Source organism: Agelaius phoeniceus, chromosome 3, assembly GCF_051311805.1.
Source record: "Agelaius phoeniceus isolate bAgePho1 chromosome 3, bAgePho1.hap1, whole genome shotgun sequence".
In the NCBI taxonomy this organism is placed as follows: domain Eukaryota; kingdom Metazoa; phylum Chordata; class Aves; order Passeriformes; family Icteridae; genus Agelaius; species Agelaius phoeniceus.
The window spans coordinates 82,942,951-82,968,638 of NC_135267.1; the positions used below are offsets into that span (position 1 = coordinate 82,942,951).

The window sequence follows — 25,688 nt, forward strand, 5'->3', positions numbered from 1 at the left end:
CCGGGCAGAGGAGGAAGTGACGCCCCGGTTGCCGCGGCGATCACGCACCCGGAGCGGGGAGCGCGGCGCGGGCGGCGCGGCGATGCTGGCGGGCCGGGCCCCGCCGGGCGCCGCGCGCTGCGGCCGCCTCCTGGCCGCGGGGCTGCTGCGGCCGCTGCTCTGCGGGCTGCCGCCGTGCTGGGTGACGGCGGGGCGGCAGTACCCGTCCCTGCGGGTAGCGGAGCCGGCGAAGGAGAAGCGGCTGGTGCGTAAGGAGCAGCGGAGCAGCCTCGTGGTCCGCCGCTTCATCGACTGCCCGCGGCTGGCGCGCACCGTGCGGCGCTGCCTGCAGGGCGGAGCCGGCTCCGGCCCCGGCCCCCAGCCCCTGCTGCTCGAGTTCGCGCCCGGTGAGCTGCCCCAGGCTCCGGCGCGCCCCAGTGACCTTGGGAGGGTCAGTGCGAGCTGCCGCCCTCGCCACCGGCCCTGCCGGCAGCCCGGCCCCGCTGCGGGAAGGGGCTGGGGCCGTGCCTCTCCCGGCATCTCGGGCGGGGGTGGCAGCTGCGCTGCGGTCCGGGATGTCCCGGCCTCAATCCCGGCCGGGGGATGTCCCGGACCCGCGCCCCGGCACCTTCCCGGGACACGTGGGTGCGGGCCCCGGGGTGTGCCTGGGGGTGCATTTATGCAGAGCTTGGGGAATGAGTGAGGGTGCAGTCTGGAGGCCTGAGTCAGTCGTGTTAAAACTTTGCTGTAGAGTGACCAGAGATGGCATTTTCTGTCAGGTAATGCTGTGGTCTTGTAGGCGAACTTTATGAGTAAAAGCACACCCAGGATTATGGGCTATGGCAGATCCTCTGCAGTTACCTAATGGTTTGTGGTTTTTTTGTTTACATTTCTGCAGAATGTGTTTTAAAGATAATATGGGTAAGGTTTCACAGTATATTTCAGTTGGCAGGAGAAAAAGTATTAGAAATATTCAAAACGTTATCTCCAGTCCTGCTCAGTATCTAATTGTAACGCTGTGCTCAGTGTAATTCAGTGAGAAATCTCGGGCAGGCTGCCTGTAAATCATTTCTCTAACTCTCCTGTTGAAGGTGATATGTCCCAAGTGTTGTGTTGGAAAAATCACTAAAGGTAATCACTTAGAAACAAAAATGCAATCCTAATTTTTTTTTTTAATTTTTTTTTTTTTTGTTTTTTTCCTACTCAGGTCCTGGGATTTTGACTCAATCTCTGCTTGATGCAGGTTTTAGAGTGGTAGCTCTGGAAAGTAACTCAGATTTTCTTATAGACTTACAGGTATACTTTTGATTCAGTGCATGTTTCTAAAACAAAATTAAAGGGAAAATGAGAGCTTAAATTGTTGTGTAATTTTTGGATCAAAAAGGAATTAGACAGTGGTTGTTACTTGCAACATCTGACATAATGCCTAATAACAGTATATGGTTTGGTATTGTACATCAGAAATGCAGAATGTTTTTAAATTAATTTGGCATTTTGTGTATGTAGGAATTCAAGTTCATACGTAGTCTTTCTATGCATAAGTGAAATTTCATGCATAAATTTGAAACTGATCGGAGTCATTGTAGTAGTTTATGTTTAAGCAAGGCTTCTGTAAGAAGCTGTAAAAAATCTGTAAAAATATTCTTTAGTTATTCTGATTATCTCACAGTTTTATTTAATCTGTTTTCCTGCAATTGACATATGTGTTGTCCTCTGCTGCTCAACTGGGCTTTGCATGGATTCAAAGGGGTCAGAGGGGGTCAGACACAGAGCTGCAGAAGTTGCTCTAGAAGGTTTGCATTACTGGTTTGGAAACAGTGACTCTCACCTGACTTAAAATGTGTACAAAAGGTATCCTCTCCACAGATATGAAGAATTTTAGTTTCAGATTGTTAAAAGGAGCAGTTTCCTTATCATGTGGTTTTTTAAAAACATTGGAAAACATCTTACAAATTTAAGGATGTGGTTTAAAGCTCAAGTTGAACAGCACAAAAAATATCAAAATGCCTTTCCCAGTGAAGGGGGCAATTATTTTTATCAGCTGAAAGAAAGAAGCTGTTCTTTTTGTCATCTGTAAGAAGTAGCTCTGAGGTTTGACTCTTGTTGACTGGGTAATAATTTTAGGTAGTGCTTGAAAGCATTTTTTGTTTGGGTTGGGTGTTTTGCAAAACTAGTTACCACATCCAGATTTCTTCAACTAAAGTTATTTTTATTCAGTCCCTAGAGAGTAGCCTGGATGGGCAGTTAAAGGTGATTCATGGTGACTTCTTCAGAATGGATCCTATGGCGAAGGGAGCTTTGAAACCACCTGCTGTGTCTTCTGAAAAACTTTTTGAAACCCTGGGTGTAGCAGCAGTTCCTTGGAGGGCAGGTATATGTTTACAATCCCACATGTTACCAACACACATGTTTGAAGGGTGCATAGGCAGTTTGGCAAAAACTTTGGGATTTCCTTGAGATATATGTTCTCTTAAATACCCATGCTGGATTATTAGATGCTGTTTTCTACATTTCAGCTTTGCTTAAGAATCATGATAGCTTCAGAACCACCCCTCCCATCCCATGGCAATATCAGATAATTCGGTATTTTCTTGTCATTTAAAGTTTTTGTCTAACGCAAACTGGGCTTAGCTTTGACTAAGGCTTGAATTGTATTCATTCTTGAACAACATGAACTCACAGACGTTCTTCTCTTAGTTTTTTGTAGTTTAGACATTAGAATTAATGAGATTGTCTAATACATACTGCACAATTTTAAAGATACTTTTGCTATTGTGGGAAACAGATGTTCCTTTGAAAGTTTTTGGGATCGTACCACAGCAGTTGGAAAGAAACAGACTTTGGAGACTTCTTTTCGCCATGTATGAATGCAGTTCCATATACAGATACGGAAGAGTGGAACTCAACCTCTTTATAAGTGAAAAAGAGTATACGGTATGTGCAAGGCATTTTACAGGTAATGAAGGTGTAGTGCTTCATAGACCACAAACCCATTTATATTGAGTACTTAGGGTTTTTGCTAGTGAATTTTTTTCCTACCAGAATTTTTAAGTATTGTCGGTTTCCTACTTGTTTGCTTTATGCTGTGATAGCCCTATTAAGAAACATTCTGTTGTCATTTAACCACAGATCTTAAAACTGTGAAGACTGGTCCTTGAGAAGTATATGCAGCAGCAGACTAGCTGCTTTCCATTGTAAATTGTGAGGTGAATAAGTTCTGTGCCATGCTTTTGCAAAAAGTTTGTTTACTAGTTGCAGGTAGTAGTTCACAGAGACTGAATTCAAAACACAAAAACACAAGTGAAGTCACTAAATACCAATACAGTGAGATGCACTTGTCCTCTTGAGTTTTTATGTATGCAGTACTGAAAATAATAGAGTCAATATCTAATGATTTACACTCCTTTTTATTAATGCTCTGTAAACTAAGGTGCAGAGCCTTTTCTGGATTACATATTCCTAATTTATGCTGTTCCAAGGCTCTAGAACTTTACTTATACTTCAAGGATGGCTTCTTTTTCTCTCCCCCTGCCACCATGAAACTGGGAGGTTTGTACAGAGTCATAAACCTTTAATTACTTGAAATAGACAAGGACTTCCAGGTCCTTGTCCTTCCACAACCAGTATTGTATCTAACACCCCACTGAAAAAATTAAATGTCTTAAGTATATTCTTCTGTGAAATGACAGTTTGGACACCACTGAAATACCCACTTGTATGGTATGTTTTAATGGTCGGATGTTTTACTAAATACAGGGCAGCCTATTCATTTAAGGTAATCCCTGTTTCTTTTTTTTTTTTTTTTTAATTAACTTTTCTGTTTATAATGTGAACTCTGTTACGTAAGAGGTGTGTAGTAAAAGCTATTGGAACCTCCTTTAACTAGACATTGTTTACTCCTTTTTCTTGGTTGTTCTTTTTTTTATCATATGACAAGGCTGTGTTAATCTATTACACAAAGTTAAATCTCCCTGCTACAATTTATTTCTTTCCTTGCCCTTTTTGAGAATAATCACAAGCTTTTCTTTTTTCCTTGCCCTAAGAGTTGTTTGATTTGTAACATTGATCAGGATGATGACTCTGCAAGTCGCTTAATGTTCAGTGCAGTCACCTGATGTTTCACTTAACTCTGCTTTGTGTGTCTTCTTGGGAATTTTATCTTATCAGTGCAAACTGATAACTCTGCCAAAGTTGCAGTTGTTATATGAAATCTGATCCTTCTTTCTCTTCTGTGTGAAACTTCTCTGCCTTAAAAGGAACCAGAAAATATATGCTGGGGATTCATACATAGTTCGGTTATCCAAATATGTGCCATGAAGAAATATTTCAAATATTACGTGTTCTAGCTCTGTCTTCTCACAAGATAAATTAAAATAGCACAAAGCACATATTAGAGGCCTAATGTAACTTTACCTTGGAATTTTAGACTTAACTGAATTTCTTACTGTTTTTTATATATATATGTGGATTTTGCTTAGATAATACACAGTCTTGGTTCTTGCAACAAAAATGCTTGCTCTTTGCCATTTTTTTAGGTATTAACAGCAAAGCCTGGGAAGTCAAAGATTTATCAAGCACTTACTGTACTTGCACAACTAGGGTATGAAATTGAACTACTGCATAAGGTAAGAGTTTTGTACCAGCTGATATGGCCTAAAGCTGTGTATGGACATGCAAAAGGGTTTATAATGGTTTACCATTGCAAACTAACTGGAAGCTAATTTGATGTTTAAATCAGTTGGAGAGCTGTTAAAAACTTTTGTAAAAAGCTAAACCATATTTTCATATTTTGTGTAAAACTCTTTCAATTAAGCAACATTGTTATTCACTATGATGTCAGTGTTTTCACTGCAAGCCATTGTATTCAAAAACATTTATTCTCAGATTCTAGTAGATAAAAAAAGATGTTTACACACCAGATAAACCTTTTCCATTTTGCTAATGGTTGTGTGAAATTAGAATTCTGTTTTTCCAATTTGTCATAGTCTGCTCTTTGTTATATCCTCCAAATTTTGCCATCATGTATGCTTTTGACTTCCTAAGCTGTGTTCAGTAGAAATTTGTTTGAGTCTTGGTGCTTTAATGTTCCAAGCAAATCTGCTTCTCCTACTAGTCAGTACCTCCTTACCTTGTGAAACATGCTGTGGTTTAGTTTTAAACATTTTTTTTTAATGTTGTCTCCCCAGTTTCCCGTGCGCACGTGGCCATCAACTTTCAGTTAGTTAATGCTTTTCAGATTTATCTTTGTGCTCCATTTTTCTAGGAACCTACTGTCCTGGTTTAAATGTTTTCCTAATCTAAAATAAGGTTTCACTATCCATTGTCTTCCAAATACCTTATACTACAAGGTATACATTAAGGTAAATATTAGGAAGTTGAAGAATAGTACTTTTTGAGGGAGGTCACCTGACTAACAGGGACAAAGTGGAAATGGAGGCATTTGATGTCTCTTTTTTGTCAGTCTTTAATAATACTGACAAGCCTTGGGCAGCCTGGCCCCCTGAGCAAAAGGACCATGAGTGTGGGAATTGTGACTTTCCATTTATGGAGGCAGAAGGGACCAGCAGTATCAGCTGAATGTTCTCAGGTCCTTGGGGCCTGATGGAATTCACCCCAGAGTACTGAGGAGCCAGTGAAGCTATGGCAGGACCTCTCTTATCAGGTACCAAAGGTCTTGGGGGTCTGGGGAGGTCCCTGCTGACTGAAGCAGGCCAGTGTTATTCCACATCCTCCTACAAGGAACAATGTGAGGGGAGGCTCAGTGAACTACAGACTGGTTTGTCAAACCTCAGCACCTGTAACCATTAGGGAGTACCAGAGTCTGCTGGGTACTGCTGAAAGGCATTTGAAGAATAATGCACTCATCAGGCACAGCTAACATGGGTTCACAAGGGAAAGTCCTGTTTTAACCCATTTGACACCCTCCTGTGATAAGGTCACCTGCCCAGCGGATGAACGGAAAATGGTGGATGCAATTTTTTCTGGATTCTAGGGAGGCTTTTGGTACTGCCCCTCACAGCATCTTTCTGGAAAAGCTGTCCAGCTGTGGGATGAGCAGGTTCAGGGTGTGCTGGGTGGAGAACTGGCTGAAGGGCAGAGCTCAGAGGGCTGATTTGGGCTACACCTGGCTGGCCACTGGTCACCTGGGGCTGCTGCTGGCAGCAGCTCAGTCTGAGTCAGCAGGGTGTGCCCTGGCAGCCAGGAGGGCAAACTGCACCCTGGGTGCCTCAAACAGCATCATCAGCTGGTCAAGAAAGCTGATTGTCCACTGAATTCAGCGTTGGTGCAGCCTCACCTTAAAGACTTGGGCAGTTCTGGGCCCCACAATTTAAAAAGGATATGAAGGGCCTTGAGTGCATCCAGAGGACAGCAACAAAACCAGTTCAAGGACTAGAAGGAATGTCCCATGAGGAGCCACTGAGGGCTTTGGGCTTGTCTTGTTTGGAGCAAAGGAGGCTGAGGGGTGACCTCAGTGCTCTCCACAGCTTCCTGAGGAGGGGAAGGGGAGAGGGAGGTGCTGAGCTCTTTTCCCTGGTATCCACTGACGGGATATATGGAAATGGTTCAAAGCTGTGTCAGGGGAGGTTTAGACTTGGCAGTAGCAAGTGCTTCTTTAGGGAGAGGGTGGTCAGACCCTGGTACAGGCTTCCCAGAGAGGTGGTCAATGCCCCAAGCCTGTCAGCATTTGGACAATGCCCTTTATAAAATGCTGTAGCTTGGCCAGCCTTGAATTGCTCAGGCAATTGGACTAGATGATCACTACAGGTACTTTCCAACTGAAATAGTCTATTCTATTCTAACAAAACACTTTAATGCCATAATACATAATACATTTGCTTCCTCCCATAGGAACCTTGGTCTTCATTTGCAACCAATTTGAAAAATGGGGGACTGGCAATACCAAAAGCTGGGGTAAGATTGTTGTATATACTTTTCTTCAGAAGATACAGCTAAACTACTTTTAATGAAAGGTTAAGGTAACTTTATAGCAGCATTTACAGATGTGTTTTTTAAGAACTGTTCTAATTAAAATTTAGGGCAGCATAGAGATTCATCAAAAGTGGAGTGAAGAATTGAAAACTGAAATAAACTAGTATCTTTATTGTCTGAGATGGAAAAAATATAGTGAGTAAACAGCATAAAGGAATATGAATAGCTAAAGTATTTTTCAGAGAAAGTTACTGATGGTCACATCTACCTGCTTAAACAAAACAAGTGTTACCACAGTTAATAACACAATCAGTATGCTGCTGGTTTTGGTTAAAATAGTTATTCACATGTCTATTGTAGATTTAATGTGCAAGTTAATTGTAGAAAAGCATGAGTCTCTGAACTAAAATCTGAGAAGTGCAGAAATACCTTGTGTAAAGTTATTTACTTCCCTCCTTTGGAAAATTAATGATGTTCCTTTGTATAATAAAAGAATATTCCTATTTAATTCTGATAATATAAAAGCACATTTACTTAATATTTTTGAGTGTCTAGCTCCCCAGAAAACTGCTGTGGTGCTGTATTGAGTGTAGTTTGCAATTGTTCTGTAATATGTAAGTGACTGGGTATGCCTTACATGCTTTGTGTTGCTGGAAAGCCATGTGGAGAGGCCCATCAGGTGGGCTATACAAGATGTACCAGGACAACTTCAGAAGTACAGATGTCAGATCTAATATATCCATTGCTGCCAATACAGAAGTACATTTATTTCCCTTGAAGACTCCACTTTGTCCCAGTTTTGTGACTTCTTCATGTTGCAATAATGTCTTAGTGTTACACTCTGGTAATTCCGTCTTTATATATAAAAGGCAGGTCTGATACCTTGCATAGTATGGGAATACTATGCAAGATATTGTATGGGAATACAATAGTTTGCAAAATCACATCAAGCCTGTATTGTTCATTTCAACTAAGAAAGTCCAGTTTAAAAATATAGAAATAAATCCCAAGTGATAGTATGTTTCTTTTGTTTTCTATTTCCTTTTCTGTTTGAGGCACAGGGAGGTGAAGCCTCATCTGCCGATGAAATCATTGTTAAGACTTTTAATAAGAAATGTTACCGGTGACAAAGATTAAACTCTTGGCTTAAGATAGATACTGTCTTAAAAAGTGATTTCTTCAGTGACTTGCTCTGTTTTTCTTGCAGCGGCTGCCAAATGACCATTTCTGTTTGGTACGACTGACTCCTCAGCAAAATCTATTTACGGGAGGCTTGAAGCCCTCAAATGCATCTACCTTTATTTTCATGGTGAAACAATCCTTTGCTAAACCTAAGTCTAAACTTACTGATAGATTAAAGTAAGTAAGAAAGAATTACAATTTTTATACTTCAGAGAAATACATGAAAATATTAAAATATGTTCGCAAAGCAGTATTTATTTGCAGATGAAGTACTACCTTATAAAAAAACCTCATTAATTAATTTTTAATTAATTATCAACATGTAGAATAGAAGATTTTATTATGCAACCTGCTATACAGTATTTTGGGGACTGTTCCTGTCAGGAAGGTTGGAAAGCATTTAGAATATATATGTGCAGTAATTCCTGTACCTCCAATGGAGCTTAGGTCATGTATCTGTAAGAAGTTTTCACTTACTTTACAGATACTATAATAAAGCCACCAAGAGTTTTGCAGGTACAGAAATTAAAAGCTGAAAGAGATTCAGCTTACAACAGACATCAAAGTCACACTAATGAAAACAGCTGAAGGTTATAGAAGGTGGAATGGGGATGTCCTCAAATGGCTGTTACCTAATTAAAAAATTAGGTTTTAGACTTTACCAATTATGCAAGCTATTCACGTTTCTTTATGATCAGTAGATTTCTGTTTCCCAGAAATGGAAGGTGTTCACAGTCTGGAAAGCATTGACTCCTTGCTGATGAAAATAATGAATATACTTCTCATTTGCTGATAGTAGGTTATGAAAGTTAATTTCCAGAAAGGGAGAAAAAATAAGCTACTAAATTCCAGTAACTGTCTTAGAAAGACAAGTGGAAAGAGCCTTAATGGATTTCCTTCTTAAAGCTCAGTGGTATACCTCATCTCCACTTGATCCTTCAGCCAGGAAGTTGAAGGCTTCTAATATGCATCTTCTGTGTATTTATACACTTTTTTTCCTGTCTGGGAAATAGTTAATGTATGTGCACATTTATAAAAGTATAGCTTTCATAGCAAAGATGTAGATGGGAGGGAGGGTGAATACATCTGTTTAGGTGTAGAAGAAAATACCTGGGAGGTGTAAGTCACTAGTTCATGCTATACTGAGTCATCCTTGGCTTTAATTTCTCCAGCACTGAAGCACCCTTATTAGGCTGTAATGCCTGTTACTGACTTATGAATTTAGGGTGGATGAAGGAGAGCAAGTACCTGTCCTGTAATGAGGAGGTTTGTGTGGTTTGGTATTTTCTGTGCATGCTGGGGGCTTTATTTGCTATTGATGTGTTTTAATAGCAGAGGTTTCTTCCTGTTTGCAGTATGGATTGAAAGTGTGTTGCAAGAAGAGGTTAGCTTCCTCTAGAGGCTATGAAAGAGTGGACCTTCAGATAATGTTTCTTGCTTTTTAATTTTTCACAGAAAGAAATGCTCCATTATGATTTTGTTTTGTTTGTTTCAGTTCCTGGAGCTTGGACAATAGTGACACATTACTGAAAGCACTAGAAATTCCCAAAAATGCTTCAATGTGTAACTTGTATCCAGAAGACTATAAGCGTCTTTTCGAGGCTTTGCAAAACTCCGATTTGTTTGCTGAGACCTTCTTCCATGATGAAGTCTTGGCAAGTACAAGGACCATGAACTTATAAATCTAAAGCTTTTGGAAGATCACTTTTGCTTCTGGAAGATTCCTTTGATAAAAAGTGATTTAAATAAAATCGGAGATACTGTTAGCTAGATGACTTCCTGTCCAAACAGGAAAAATTTAGCAATTAACAAGAGCCCTTCTACTTAGGATGAAAGTAATGAATTCACAGTTATCATTCACAATCCTATCTGGAATGGACAAGCTTTGCACACAATCCTATCTGCAATGGACAAGCTTTGCAACTTTTGCAGGAGCGTATTAGGTCGTGCTACTTTTGGATGTACCACTTTAAATGCAATGTTTTGTTACACTGTTGCTGTGTATTTACAACATTTGAAAAAAATTACCAGACCAAATTATTATTTGTTTGGTTTTTATTTTAGTGCTTAATGATTTGGATGCCCTTTTGACAGATTCACAGAATACAAAGGTCTTAACAACCACTGAGCCTGCAACATTGTCTGCTTTTCTGAATTTGCAGCCTAAAGTCAATAAATGCTAATAAATGAATAGTGGTATGTTAATAGAAGACAACATAATGACAGGGTGATAAAATATTATCTGAGAGTTGCTTAAAATAAAGGTTGTGATATCCCTGAGGAAAAGTTGTAAAAGTTATTTCTTTTGAAAATACCAGGGGCAACACATACCAGTTTGTAATACAATACACAAACACCTACATGTGTATAGGGATTATTTTACGTCTGAAAGTCATCAGAATATTCAGTGCTGTATAAATTATTTTTTAAAAAATAAAATCCTCTTTTTTGAAACCTTTGCCAATATTTTTAATATGTAAATACATGTACCAAAAAATTACTCAAAACCATATGCTATTAAAAATCTGGTTTTAGCTATAGTACTCTGTAAGGCAACCTGTTCCAAATTTCTGTCTTGCCATGTAACTGTTCTGTTGTTGTTCAACAATGCTGAGAGGTTGTACTGGTTCTGTACTGGTTGTATATTGTACCCTCTAGAAAGAGCTGTGGTAAAAAATACACTTCTTTAGCAAAGCACTACTTTATAAAATGCCATCTTAGTGAAGGCTGAGCTATTTTCAGGCTGTGGATAACAGCAGTGCCCCAAACAATGCAAACAGAATTGTATTTATTAAGGTTAGTGTGAGGTATAGATGTGATAAGCATTCATCTCTGTCTTCCTCCTGCAGTTCTGGCTGCAGATGACAAAGTGACTTTGAGCAGCCTCAGTTCACTCTGCTAGCTAGGCTGCAGCTTCCTCTGGAAGCTGCTGCTGAGCTTTTGTAGTATTACAATTAAACTCCTGGAAAGGCTGAGGCTTAATTTGCAGTCTGCCTCAGAGCCTTGCTGGTGTTCTGGTGCAGGTTGTCAAGATTTGAGGCTTCCTTTCTGCTTACATCTCTGACTATTTCAGAAATAGTCATTGTTAATTGTCAGTGAATGGCAACCTTGCATTAACAGAAGCAATTCCACCTTTTCCAGTCTCATCAGATGGTAACTCTCTTATCTACTGGTCTACAAGACTGCTGTGTCTCTTGGACTGATTCCCCCTCCTCACCTTGAATCAAAACACCTTGCTCTTGTTGCAGCAAGATGTCTTACACCTCCAACGTACCAGGAGAAGTGTTCTGTACATGAAATGTAAGACCACCACTGTCTAAATAAATTTCTTCAACTGTGTGCTGATAACATTTCAAACACGAACTGAGAAAAAGAAATTTGTTTTATTTTGATACTGTTGCAAAGCAGCACTTAATCATCCAATACAGACTAGCAGCAGGAGTCTGTAAGTGGAAGGAATATTGCATAACTGGGGACTTGAAATGAGATTTACTGCTCAACAGAAATGCACCATTAAGGCTAAGTGTAAGGAATGTTTAGCCCTGATCACAAATGTGAAATGAAAAGAGAAATGCCTGCCATTATAAAAGTGATTTTAGTATTCATGGAAAAGATTGAAAATGTGAAAATGGCTATTGCATATGAATAAATACACAGGGAGTGAAAATTAGGTAGGTCTGTATATTTGATTAATTTATGCTATCCACTCAGTAATTCCTACAGTTGCAGGATTTTAGCTTTTGTAGGATAATGTTGAACTTTCACTTCACTTTCAAAATTTCAACTGTACATAAAGACTTGTCATACATTTCTGTTACCATTTTTTGTAGGGGGATAGAATATAAGAAAATAAAGAAAATGTAGAAAGTAATCTTACCCCTAAGGAGTTGCAGCTGGGCCAATTAGCAAAGATTAGGAAGAGGCCTGACTTTGCCAGGCCACAGTTGTAACCAATGAGAAGAAGAGTGCTATAAAAGAGTGGGGTGGCTGGTTAAGAAGAAACTGGAGTCAGTTGGCTGTTTTGTGAAGAAGAAAAGAGTCAGTGCTTGGAGGAACAGCTCAAGAGAAAAGAAGGTATGAAACTTTTGTGATAAGGAGACAACAGTATGGAATCCCTGCAATCAGATGACAATTTTTAACCAATGCTGTACTATTTGTATTTGTTTCCTTTGCGTAACTTTTTTTCTTCAAGACTGATTTAATATGTGAACCTCTGAAAGATGAACCGCATGTGATGCACTATCTAGTAGAACACTTTTAAGTGTTGCTCTCACTCTTCCAGTTTTTTTGAGGAGCTGCCCAAAAATGGTGTTTGGCATTCCCTATTAAAGCATCAGTATATCATAGCTGATATATCGATTGCAACTTTAGAGATGCCAAGTCTTTTCTAGTGGCCCTCATCACTTGTGCCATATGTCTGGGAAATAAAATTATGACTGTGCTAGCAATTGCCTAAGCTCTTCCTACTTGCCTATATTTAAATCATAACAAACACAAATAGAGACAGAAACAAACTTGGTCCAGTTAATGAGAAATTTTGCTGCTTGGAATTAGGTCAGTTAAATTGAACTCTATAGTCAGCTCACTTTTGATCTAGAAGAAGTGTTTGTGACCTTGCAGTAATTAATCTAGTAGATGCTGTGATAAGGGGTTGTTAAGGTGGAATGTGTCCGTACTGGCTGTAAACCTGTTCAGCATTGGACATTTTAATAATTAGAGCTCAGCCTTACAGGCTAATGATAATGTTGATGGAAATATCAGCATGAAACTTGAGAAACAGATTGTGTGGTACCGTTTAGGATGTGCAAATGTGATAGGAAGAAACTGAGACTTCCTGAGAAGCATGTTGAATTAATTGTTTTGTCAGACTGAACACAATCTGTGGGGCTGCAGATTGAAAACTCTGACCTGAGCTTTGTAAGACATTAATTAGCAAAGCCATACCTTTCTTCTGTAGATGTTGAGAAAAAGGAAATAACAAGTAACTTTTACAGAAAGGATAAGTCAGTGGGAGATGTTGATTTGCTCACGTCATATCCTTGTTTAACAGCTATTGCATCTTTCCTTGTGTGGGCTGTTTAACTTGTCACTGCTAAAAATAGGCATACTGACTGTCCCCAGCAGAGAGAACACAACATACAGGAAGCCCAAGGGAAATTAGGAGTAGTTCAGATACGCCAAATGAAAGAGTCGATTACTCATAATGTAAGGCACTGATGTGGTTGATCCTATTGATACGACCCCAAATAGACAAACAGCTCAGAACTTCCTGAGCTTGCTTCTGTCATTTGAAGGAAATTGACATGTTTGGGGCAGGGAAGATACAAATAAAGTAGAATGGTTAGGTAAACTTCCCAGTAAAAAAAATTAACAGATGAAATCTATATGAAATTTATTATGAATTTGTGCTTAAAACGCTTCTCCAGTGATTTTTAATTTAACATTCTAGAATCAATTTTTCACTAGCACACCAACACTGAAAGTGAAGAGAGCTCTTCAAGAGATACATGTTCATAAAAGATTTGTCTGTCCTTACACACTTTCAACTAATTAATTGATAGCTATTCTATGCTGTTAGTGACACAGGTTTTGTACAATCCAAAATTTAACATTTTGTGTTTTGAGCCATATTTTGGTCCCAGAAAAAAAAAATCCATGTTGTGTTGTTTGCAATGGCTATTGCACATTTATGAGTGGGGAGCAGAATTTGAATTATTTCATTACTGCAGCTGTTTCTCTAAATTCACGTTGTAAAACACGCCGTCCTGAGATACAAGAGCTGAAGCTTCATGATGGTGTCTCCTGGCAGTAAGGATGTATGACTAATTCAGCAGCATCAGCCACAATTAAGTGATATTTCCTTCAAAAGTGCCCTCATTACACTCCTTGACAGCTTCTTCCATCCAGAATGTGTCATGCACTTCAAACAGCTGCTGAGAAGTCTGACCTGTTTAGGTCCATGTATGACTTGGTCATATAAAAATACCATGCTGATAACAGGGATTAAATTCAACTAAATATATTCCTGGGCTAAATAAGCACTTACTGGGATATACAGCCCTACTATCATTATGCTTTCGAGAAAATTCAGACTGATGAGTCCAAAAACATCTAAGTTGAGCATTCCATTGATCACCATTGCTCAAAGATTGTTGAATGGCCCTCCTAGGCAGATTTGTCACTAACCTGTAGACACAGATATCCACAATAAATTCTTCAGGCCCTTCACACAGAAGTCAAAATATCCAACACTGCATTAAGATGTTCAATGCTGTTTTTGAAAGCTTATCTACACAGAAGATCTCTATTACTGCAATTATGTTTTCATATCACTTGAAATGTCAACTAAAAGCTGTTTTCAAGTTTCTGTAGCTTATTTCCTGTACAGCTTATGCCAAGCTGATGGAAGTCCCATCTTCAGATATTCATACTTTAAATCTTCCTAGAGTAGCTGGGCTGTTCAAGATTGTGATTTTCATATTGTTTGTGTGTCAGTGAGACAGAAGACTGGAATTCCCTCAGATGTGTTTTTTGTACTTTGCAAGGTCTTTTTGTGTTACTGGACATACAAGTGAGAAAACCTGCCAAGTAAAAAAACAGAAAATAATGAAAATTACATCTGGTATTGTATATTTATATTAGCTCTTCCCTGAGTGTGCTTTTTGCAGTTCATGGGTAGGCCTTTCAGTTCATGCTTTTTGTTTGACCATTCATTACTTAAATTTATCCACTAATACAGGCAGATGTTAACTTCTGTTATTACTGGGCTTGTTTTTGGTACAGGTTCTGGGTGATGCGTGCTTAGAAACTAAAACATAGCATAGACAGGAAAATGTGGAACATTTAATAGGTGAAGAAGTAAAGCATATAGGCCAAATATGGAGCTAGTTGCCTAATATTTTAATAACTGCTAAGGTTAATTCTTGAGAAACTCAGAGTATCACTGTAATTTAACACATTTTAAAAATTTGCTAAAAGAGCTAAAGATAAGCATAGTAACAGGCATAATGATTTCACTAACAGCTAGATTGCTGTCAGTTCTCTTGGTAATGAATTACATCATTGCAGCATTAAGCAAATGCCAAAAAATATTTTTTGTGAGAATCCTCTGGCTTTAGGTACCTTGGTTCTTCCTAATAGCACTGTTTTAGATATGCATATTGCCATTCCTTATTACCTTGTTGCAACTTGGATGATAACAACTGCACACTGAAATAATAGATACTGAGAACAAAACTGAGTGGTTTTAGCACAGCTGCTTGGCAGAACTATTAGGTCTATGTCTCAGTGTTCTTTGACAGCATGAATTGAGACTCCTTTCCAAAACACAAGCCCTACCTCCCTCTACAGGCGTGACAAGGAAAACCAGACAAAGTCGATCTGCAGTTTAGCACATTTAGCCTGCATCATGAGTATAATCTCATAAATGAATGAAAGTTATGCAGACCCATGCAGAAAGCACTTATTTCACAGGCTTTGTGCACCAGCATTTCAGGTTAATATTTAATTCTGCAAGTTTTGCTTTTTCTGTTGTCATTTATCTGGTGTCTCTAACTCGTGGTTCTGACAAAAAGTAATCTGGGATATGGGGTGCATTTTCAGTGAGCAACACCAGAGCGTAGGTGCAGCTACTGGCCCAGTCTGTATTCAGACCACAGTGAGATCCAGAAATACATCCAGATGCCAGCTCACAAATATAATGTCCTTTTTGGGGATGTCTTCTGACTGAATCATTATCACGTCCCTTCCTTTGTTAACTAAACTGTTTAATATTTTGGATGTAAGGATCTCAAGTGAGGGAGCCAGGCTGTACTCGGTGGTGCCAAGCAATAGGACAAGGGGCAGAAACTGATGCACAGAAGTTCCACCTGAACATGAAGAAAAGCTTCATTACTGTGCAGGTGACTGAGCACTGGAGAAGATAGTCCAGGGAGGCTGTGGAGTCCCCCTTACTGGGAATGTACAAAATCCTCTGGATGCATTCCTGTGCAATGCGCTCTGAGATGGCCCTGCTCGAGCAGGGAGGTTCCACCAGATGACGCACTGTAGTCCCTTCCACCCTGACCCACCCTGGGATTCTGTGATATGCATTATTAGCTGCCTCTTCAGGCAAAGGGCTGCCTGCGCCTCTCAGTGCGGCTGTGCCGGCTCAGGACACGGGCATGCCGCAGCCCCGGCTCTATCCCTGGGGGCCGGGCTCCTGCCCGCTGCGGGGCCGCCTCCGCCCTTGCCCTGATTTAAGATGGCGGCGGCCGCGCCCGGTCACGTGCCGGCGGGCGGGGCGGCCGCGCACTCCTCTCCGGTGGCGGCGCGCGTGGCAGGATGGAGCCGGCGGCGCTGGAGCGGTTCCACAGCCCGGGCAAGGGCAGCGGCCTCCGCTCCCGCCGGAGCGTGCGGCCCGGAGAGCTGCTCTACCGCGACGTGCCCTTCGCCTACGTCCTCAGCAAGCAGCAGCTGGGCAGCGTGTGCGAGCGCTGCCTGCGCAGGTACCGGCGGGAACGCGCCGTTCCGCAGCCAGCGCCGCCCCTTCCGCCGGGGCGGGGCCGCGCCGTGCCGTGCCCGCGGGCCGGGAGTGCGCCCTGACCCGAGTCCCGCGGCTGTGTGCTGGCTGAAGTGCGGGGCTTGCAGCTTCCTGCTGCTGTTTTTAACTGGGGGCTTTTTTTTTTTTTTTTTTTAAAGCGGCTGTTTTGAGGATGTCGCCTCTTCCCGGGCACTGCTGTTCCTGGAGAGGTTTCCCGGGCTGGCGGGAGGCGGCAGTGCCGCCGTGGCTCGGTGCGGTGCCGCCGCTCCGCGCAGTGTTCCCGCTGAGCCGGGAGGGTCCGGGCTCCGCTCGGGGCCGGGGGCAGCTGTGCCCGCACCGAGGCACCGGCCCTCCTGAGCTCCGTGTCGCCAGGCCGGGTTTATCCCCCTAAAGAGCACGGGGCTTGGAGACATGCTGTAAATTAATGCCTGCCTTCCTCCCGCGTTTGCGGAAACTGACAAACACATGGTAACTTGCTGTGTTTGTTTAGAAGGAAACGAACGAAAGGGGATTTTAAACTAGAGCGGTTTCCCAGCAAGCTGGGCTGTGGCCGAGCTGTTAAAGGAACATGTATTTATTAGTACCTGAAACATACTGCTAGATGAGCCAAACCCCTGTGTAGTTGCCGAGACATGAAGAAGAGACAGGAGAAAATTCGATACCGCTAACCTTCCTTTTTTAGGTTTTTGCTTTCGTTTGATTTTTGTTGTTTTTTGTGGGGGTTTTCTTTGGGGGGGGGGGGTGTTTGTGGAGAAGGGGTTATTTTGAAAATATTTGAAGTTTTGTTGGTAGAAACAGTCCAGGTGGTTTGCTTCATGTCCTTTACAGGCATGAGAATATGGGTCTCATTTAATCAAAGAAAAAATTGACAATCTCTTCCAGGTGATGCTTGCATCTTATAAGATGCATCTTCAGCATATTGAAAAAAAAAACCAAACCAAAAACCCAACAAAAACTCCTCCAAAAAAACCCAAATAAACACCAAGCTCAAAAGATTTTTAGCTATTATGTTTGTTAAGTCTGACTTGTGACATCAGAGCCCTTCAGGGTGGTGACTGAACATTTTCTGCTTCAAGTTGTGAGAGGCTGCAGACTTCAGAGGACAGGCTGAGTGCAGCAACAGGTGGAATAAAAGTGAATCGGAGGTGTTTGAATGTAGGTGTGTAACCAGGTGTGTTTTGTTGGGAGAAAGAATGGTATTACCAGCTTGTTGTATCACAAGAGGTTATTAATTTGTGGTAATTAATTTTGTGTGTAGGTTTTTTTTTTCTACATAGTGATAGCAGTTAAAAGTTTAAAAAAGTAAATAAGGAAGTAAAAAATATATTTCCACCAGTCTCTCTTCATTTGCAAAATATGCTGTGGTTAGACAGAGTTTATAGATTAAGACTGTCCAAGCTGACGTTTGTCTAATTAAAGGATATCTATACATAAATACAGAGATTTTTTTTTTTAAATGTATAGAAATTAGGCAGTTAGTCAAGTACTGCTGAACTGTGATGTGAAATAGAGCTGTGTCATCAATCTGGTTTTGATCTGGTTGAATCTGTTGTGGTCTTTTTTCAGTGAGGTATCAGAAAAACCTTACTGTTCTCTTCCAGGAATGCAGATAAAAGTCATGTTGTCCACTACTGTTCCTGTTTTTCACTCTGATCTTTAGGTGGCAGTACAGGAACACAAATTAAAAAAAAGTCTAGTTCTTAACGTTGATTTGGTGTTTTAACAATCCTTTCATATATGCAATTAATGTTTGAGGCTTTACACTGATGTGTAATTCTATACTTTTGTCTCTCTGCTTGTAGTAGTGAATGTTGTTTGGTGCAGTTTTAGGCTGTATGAGAAGTGCTGGGTGAGCCTGAAGATGGGTAGTGAAGTGCAGAGTATCTTCCTTCTGGACTGCCTGTTGAGAGGCAGCATGGTGTTGCCGGGATTTGGGGTCACAGGCTTGTGACAGTGATGATTTACTCTATGACCTTGGTCAAATTCCTACAGCAAGGGTAAGGTTGGCTGTTGGGGGCAGTTTGCTGCTGTTCTAGAAAGGAAAGCTCAGATAGTGCAGTAGTTCTGCTTAGTCTTGCCTCAATTAAAGTGAATATTATTGCAGATTTAAAGTGCTGAAGTATTTATATCCAAGAACATACATACATATATATATATACACACACGTTACATATATATATATACTTAGTGCATCTAATGGCAGAAAGATTATCAGCCCTTCCTTATTTTACTGGGCTGTTAGTACTGTCTTTATAGTGACAATAAATTTTTCAGTCATTGTTTTTAGGTCTACATCATATGTAGTGCAGATGGCAGATTTTTGTCACTGTCTTCCCTGTTGTGGTTTCTTACTTCAAATAGAATCTTGTATTTTCTAATGAAGAGGTTCATGCTGGTTTTCTTTATACAAGGCTGGGCTGAAATGCTCTGCTGTAGATGGTTTAATATGATAGCCTAGCTGTTTGAATGGTATTCTGCTAGAAATTATAAAAAATGCTGCCCTGAAATAGGATACATAATAAAGATTTGCTCTGAAATACAAGTTTTGATAGAGTACTGGCAGTGTGTATTTCTATGGAAGCAGTGTCTAGTAAAATATGATGTATTGCATGATGGTACATTTTTTGGAAGAGTATCTGTAGTGTGACAAAATTTGAATGGCCAGCCTATTTTTTCCCAACAATTTCCTGGGGAATGCAACAGAAAAGATTTTTTTTCCTCTTACTAATTAAAAGTTTTCTTTATGGGTTCTTCCATGGTTTAATACCTCTTTAATGTTGATCTGATTCTCAGATTTTGTATTGAAAATAAACCCAACCCTGTTATAGATGGGGAATCGAAATGAAAGTCAGTGATATCTTTGGTGTTTGCTTTTCACAAAACATTTCTGTGATGCCTTGTAGTTGCAAGAATCCACTGCAAGAATATTTAAGTCTTAGTTGATATTTAGGAGCAAGCAAACAAACTTTATAGAATCTGAGTCCCAGAAAAAGTAGGAGAAAAGAGGTAACACCACCCTGTTTCAAAATGCTATAACATTTACACCTTCAAGCAAAACGAATATATGAAAATAAGTAATGAATAACATTATGTATAGACTATGAAATAAAAGGCATTAGTGTTTCTTGTTTGGGTAAGGTCAGAGGTTCAGACTCTGGAAGTGGGTTAAGGGGAAGTATGAATATATTTTTGAATGACTACAAGTTTTTTAAATGTATTTAAAAAGGGGGGGGGGAAAGCTAGGAGTGGTGATAAGCAAGATGAGACTGCAAACATTATTGCAGTATGGGAAATATAACCAAGCTGAATAGTTGGGGGATTACAGTATACTAAACACAGGACAGTAATTGTCTGCTCCTTGCTTGATTTCACCTGATTTAAAAATAGCCAAATGGAAACACCTTTACATTCAGTCCTGTGTCTTCAGCATTGACACACTCTTAAATTGGCTACTTTGTTATTATTATTCCTACTAATATGATTACTGCTACTAAGACAATGTTGAGTTATTTCATCATCATGAAAGTTGACATTGTTAGAGTGTGGAGTGTCAAAGTTATTGGCAGCCCGAAGGTACAAAAACACCATTAAGTTTTAACCATGGTATGGAATTTTTTAAGTGGAGAGAAGCAGGATTTGACTGAGAGAGTGACCGGGGGGTGGCTGTGATTGCGTGATCCTTCCTACCACTGTGTGTTTTAGAGTTGTGTGGTTCTGCCTGAGGAGAGCTGGTTGTTAACTGTTCAGGTGTGCCCCTTTCACGCTGCAGCAGGGAGTCAGGAGAGGAGAGGCGCTCATCATTTTGGCTTTCCAGCAATGGGAGTTTCTCCATGAAGGTTCTCTCGTTCACCAGTAGCTAAGATGCTTCCTTAAGCACCAACCAGGGGGTGTCTTACAGCACAGCACCTGAGTTCTGCTGCTTCCAGCTTTGCTGGTGATTAGGTGCAAGCTAATGGGTGCTCTTTTTTTATGTGATGTTTAGCATATGTGCGGCTTCTAGTAATGCAAAAGGCTGTAAAATCTACATTACCTCTGTATTTATATCTGAAAAATACTTCTGTTGCTGGTTAATGCACAAATAGATGTAAATTTAGGCTAATTTTTTTGAAAACATCCTGTTTTGTTGCTCTAGGTGTTCTTGTATACGTATATTTTGTTCTACAGGGATTCTAGAGTGTGGAAAACGAATACTTGATGATACATTCTTTGACTTTTAACTTTTCATCAGTTGTCATCAAATGGAGATAGTTAAGTATTATAGTTCTTTAAATATAAAACAATGTCCAAATATCCATGTTTTATAGTTTGCTCGTATAAAAAGATGTTTTGGGTTTTTTCCCTCCTGTAGAATATTGTATTTCCATAAAACCTTGTTTATAGAATGGAACAACGTTTTTTAAATTCCTTAAAGATATGTAAGAATATAATTCTTAGACTTATCTTATAAATGAATAAAGTTGGTCAGCATGACTTGGTGCCATGTCAATAAGGTTTTTAAAATGTGAGATATATGATGTGTTTCGTGTCCCTTCAGTGCCAGTCAAAATTCTAGACAGAGTTCAAGTAGTTTTCAAGATGCATAATTTCTTGTGGAGTAGAGGAATATAAAAAATATTATTAATCACATTGTAAGTATTAGGAGCAATTATGTTTTTGTGCTTCCGGGATAGGATAATCCTGGGAATAATATGCTATAATTTGATGGAGCATCCTAACAGTTAGGAGTGAAACTGCGGCACTGACTCTTGAAATACCTGAAGTGTGAACTAAGAGCCAAGCATGTGAAACAAAATTATATGTGAGACAGAAGCTATACAAAGTATCATAATTTCAGGTTCTGTGTACATTTGTGAGAATGTTTCCCAAAACCTGAGAAATTGAACACCACCACCACCAGTAACGTTTCTCTCTGTAGCTGGATGACAGCCTGAAAAAAGGCAGCATTTTCCTTAGAAGAGACTCTCCCTTCCCCATCTCAACTTAGTCCCATATTGTTCAAGCAACTTTATGAAAAGCAGTATAGAAATGTTTTTTGTTCTGCCCTCACGCCAGCTGGAGCCATAGAAGTGGCTTTCAGGCTGCTATCCCGTGCTGCCAGAAAGTCTTCTGTGAGAGAGTGAAGACATAGACTGTGCTTTCCTGCAGTGTCCTGTCCAGAGAAGTCTGGAGCAGATGGAGACCATTATGTATATGGTCTCCACCTCCCATTCCTTCTGTTTGGCGTCAGGTTGAAGTAGGGGGAAGAGGGAAGCTCTGGCATTCAGGATAGTATTCATAAGAAGTTGTTCTGGCCTGCCTGTTGGTTTGGCTTACTTCCCTCACAGCACCCTTTATTGTGTGGTCAGGAGTTTGGTGTGTTACTGTTAGCAATATCCCTTGGTAGGTGCTTTTGACCGACTGTTTATTTATCCTGGAGGCTTGTTTTGAGAGTATAATTCAGGTTCTGTTAGCTGTAAACCCTTCTTTTCATTGGACAGTATTTTGGTCTTCAATTGGTGCCTCTTCACTGCTTTGGATACTCTGGGCTTGCTTTAGGTAATATATGGGTCACTGCTAATCTCCTTCCCTTCCTCTCCTGCCTTGTGGTCTCCAGACTGTTCATGTCTGCTGCTGCCAACCTGGCTCTGCTCCTGTTAATAATAGGAGAAACAGAAAAGGGAGAGGCATTGTTAAAAATAAATTCTCCAAGGGCAAGAGTTTTTATTGCCATACCTGTCATTCATGGAAAATGAAAATTTTAGACATGCTTTAAAGGGCCCTACAGCTATTACTGTGTTGGGATTTTGTGTATACAATTTTCATGCTTATACTTCTCTGTAATTTGAAAGGTATGGTATCAAAATTGTTGTCCTGTCAAGCTGTGACTGACCATTTAAGTTATAGCATTCTTGTAGATTTTACTCCATTTAGGTTTTGCTGTGGATCTGCAATGCACACCTGATACTGTGTTTCTGTTCTGCATGGCGCAGTCCCTAATACTAAAGTTTTAAAATATTAGTATGCTCTGCATAAATACTCTTTGCTTGTGGTTATTGATAAAATGATGAAAATAAGTTTGTGGATTGGATTGTCTTTAGTATGCATTTCCTTAGGTTGAACTGTAATTGTGCAAGTACAAAATTATAATCAGCAAAATGTGCAAAATTATAATCAGCACTAGAAGGGAAAACATGAGTGAATTAAGTATGGTAACCTCTAGGTAATGTAACAACACAATTAGTTCCAGATATTTCCCAAAGTTTTTAATTATGTGTAAATTGCTCAAAGTTTTGTACTGTATTAGCAATTTATTGTTTAAATTTTTTAAGAACTGTTACTGATATCTTGCACATAAGTATTGGAATTCATGAATTGTTAGTGGTTGCTTCCACTAAGTGTCCTCAAAAGCCACTATGTGCTTTTGCCTGTATGGTGTGTGGAATGATGCTGTTTTCCCTTGAAGAATCTTGTCTTCAGAACCAGTTGCAACAGGTGTTTTGAATTACCCAAATTTAAATGGGTGAGGCTGATAGAATTTTCTGCATGTCTCTCCACCCCAGCTATTCATGTTTTAAAGTGGGTTATGCATGACAACTTACCTGATGTGCTGGCTGGGAGCTGCTGAAAAGGCTCCCTCGAGTCCTTGTTCTCCTTCCTGCTTGCCCCTTCTGCTTCTCATTTGACACTTTGCTGCTTATATGACCTATGATACACTGGTGCAGAGAAATGAAGTGGCAGAAAACATTTCCAAAATAGAAAAGTCTTAGTGCCCTTGAATCAGCTCTTGCTGGGGAAACAGAGCTGAAGTGGCCATTGAACAGGGGTCAAGGTCTGATGGGGAGGGCTGTGCAGTCTGGTAGCAGCTGGCCTTTAGTCTGCTGTAGCTAAAGATGAAACACTAAGAAGGACAGTTAGAGGAATTTCTGAGCTCTTATGGATGTCTTTAGGAGAAGTGCTTTCAGGTGTGCAGGATTGACTGGCCTGTTAGTGTTGGGGGCGATGTTTTCTGCCTTGTAGTCCAGTCTAGTCCTGGACCGCAAGACCCCACCCTCATTTCTTTACCAAGCCATATTTCAGTAATATTTTACATCCTCAGAAGCATATTCTAGCTTCACTTCAGCAGAAGAAATGCTGCAGACACTTGCAGTTGAAGTCTTGGTTATGTGGGGGTTTGTCAACTTTTCTGACTTTATTTTTGAAACTGATTTTACTCATTTTGGGATCTGTGCTTAATTCCAGCAATCACAATTCTCACAGTGCCTCTGTGGCTGACTGGGAGACTTCATTTGAAGGCCAAGCAAAAGTTTTGAATCATTCCCAAGGGTGTCCTGATGACTGTAGGGTTGGTGTCAAGTGACACAATTGGTTGAACACCAGTAATTCCTATGCCAACTCAAGTTGCAATCTCTTGTTCATGCAATATTTAGCTTTCCTGTTTATCATCATAACTGCTAGCTGCCTTCAGCTCAGGGATTGCTTTGCTATTAATTTCATGGTTCAAGCTTAAATTGAAATTAAAGACTGAGTGTTTTTTGAAGTATCTTCTTGGCCTCTGAGTTCCTCATCCTGCAGTCAATAGGTAGGAAACACAATTTGGCTTCACTCAGGGCAGGCTTGCCCTGGCTGTTCATGTAGTGTTTGTGTGCTGCCTGTGTCATCTGGTTTAAGCATTCAAAACAAAAAAGCCAGCAAGTGTGTTGATTGCTACTTAGGAGGGTGTGAGTAGGAGTGGTTATGATCTCAGAATCACAGAAGATGTAGAAGTGCAGAAAAGGAGTAAAAGAACATCACTAAATAAAAAGAGGAAATAAAATCAGTCTTATAAACTATGTCTTCTCACAATTCACCCAAATATGGCTCATTTATACAATCTAATTCAAATGTCTAATTGAACTGCTTGGAGTGAGCACTGGTGACTTGAAAAGACAGCTTCTTTGGTGATGGCATTCTTGGTTGTGGGAAGGAGCATGATAGAACAGGGAGAAAGAAGCTGAGATGTTTAGTGATGTATGGTCCTCAGGGAGGAGGGATTTGTCTCAGGAAATACTGAGCATGAAATAAACTGTCTGTGTTTCTCGGGGTAAAATACTTATTCGGTGTATTTTGTGCTTCTCAGGCAGAAACTTGTTTTTATTTGTTAGTCAAGAGCTTGAAAGCAGCTCACTTTAACATAAAGGTTCAGACTGGAGTGCTGTCTTGGTGGGGGTTTTTTTGTTTGTTTGTGTCTTTGTGGTTTTTGTTTGTTTGATTTTGTTTTCCCTTTCTTTCCCTGTTGTGTTAAGTACTCCTCCCTGGTAAGATAAACTATGACCCTGTTCTTTTTGTGGGCTCATGGCTGTTTTCTATCACAGAAGTAGAGCCTGCTACTCCTTTTGAGGTAAGTGGCATACCAAGGAAGACTTCCTGTGTATAAAAGTGTGTCTCATAGATTTTATCTCCTCCATTTCTATGTAACTTGTGTGTGAGAAATAAATTCCACCTTGCAGATCATTGTGTTCGAAATCTTTATTTAATGTTGTATGGGATGAGAAAGTTTATGCCAGGCTAGTACACTACACTTTAATTTCATTTGGAAAAAAGTTAAGATTTTTTAAATCAAACTCTGGATACACATATTTTAAGAATTGAGTGAATGTTGGTGTGGGTTTGTTCTTTCTGTAGCTGGCTTTGATTTCTGTGGTATATTGACTCCAAGTCCTCCAGCTGTTGAAAGTATCTTAGTCCAGATTTCTGAAAAAGCAAAAACAGATTGAAGGATTTAAAAGAAAAAATGAAGTGGGACAGAAAACCACTTCAGAGATTTATGGTCATAAGCATCTATGTTGGTTTAGCAAATGAGACTGGCTATTCAGCTATTTATGAATTTTATCCACTTGTCATATTAAAACAGTCATACTAGTTGATACTCCTGCACAACAGATGGAATAGCCATGGAAGTAATTTCTTGAAATACTGTATGAAACTCAGTATGTGATGATTGATTTATCTGAAGCCTTTGCCCCAGGAGAAAGAGGCTGTGCAATAATCCACACAAGATATGTATAATATCAGGTGTAAAACAGCTACAGCAATGAAATCTATTTTATCATCAGTAAGA

At 40.1% G+C, this 25,688-nt stretch overlaps 2 protein-coding genes across 2 annotated transcripts in view; both read left to right on the top strand.

The window, feature by feature from the left end:
• The first annotated feature begins 12 nt into the window (after positions 1-12).
• TFB2M (transcription factor B2, mitochondrial) lies at positions 13-10,549 on the top strand. The gene is made up of 8 exons (XM_054629743.2): positions 13-386; positions 1,187-1,275; positions 2,197-2,350; positions 2,765-2,913; positions 4,515-4,604; positions 6,829-6,891; positions 8,117-8,268; positions 9,587-10,549. The coding sequence occupies exons 1-8, from the start codon at positions 83-85 to the stop codon at positions 9,771-9,773; spliced, it is 1,188 nt and encodes a 395-aa protein (XP_054485718.2). The 5' UTR covers positions 13-82; the 3' UTR covers positions 9,774-10,549.
• A 5,810-nt stretch (positions 10,550-16,359) lies between these two features.
• Positions 16,360-25,688, top strand: part of SMYD3 (SET and MYND domain containing 3) — a 379,752-nt gene continuing 370,423 nt past the window's right edge. Inside the window, exon 1 of the mRNA XM_054629904.2 lies at positions 16,360-16,577. Within this exon, the coding sequence (XP_054485879.2) occupies positions 16,414-16,577 (164 nt within the window). The 5' untranslated portion in view covers positions 16,360-16,413. The remainder of the gene's footprint in view (positions 16,578-25,688) is intronic.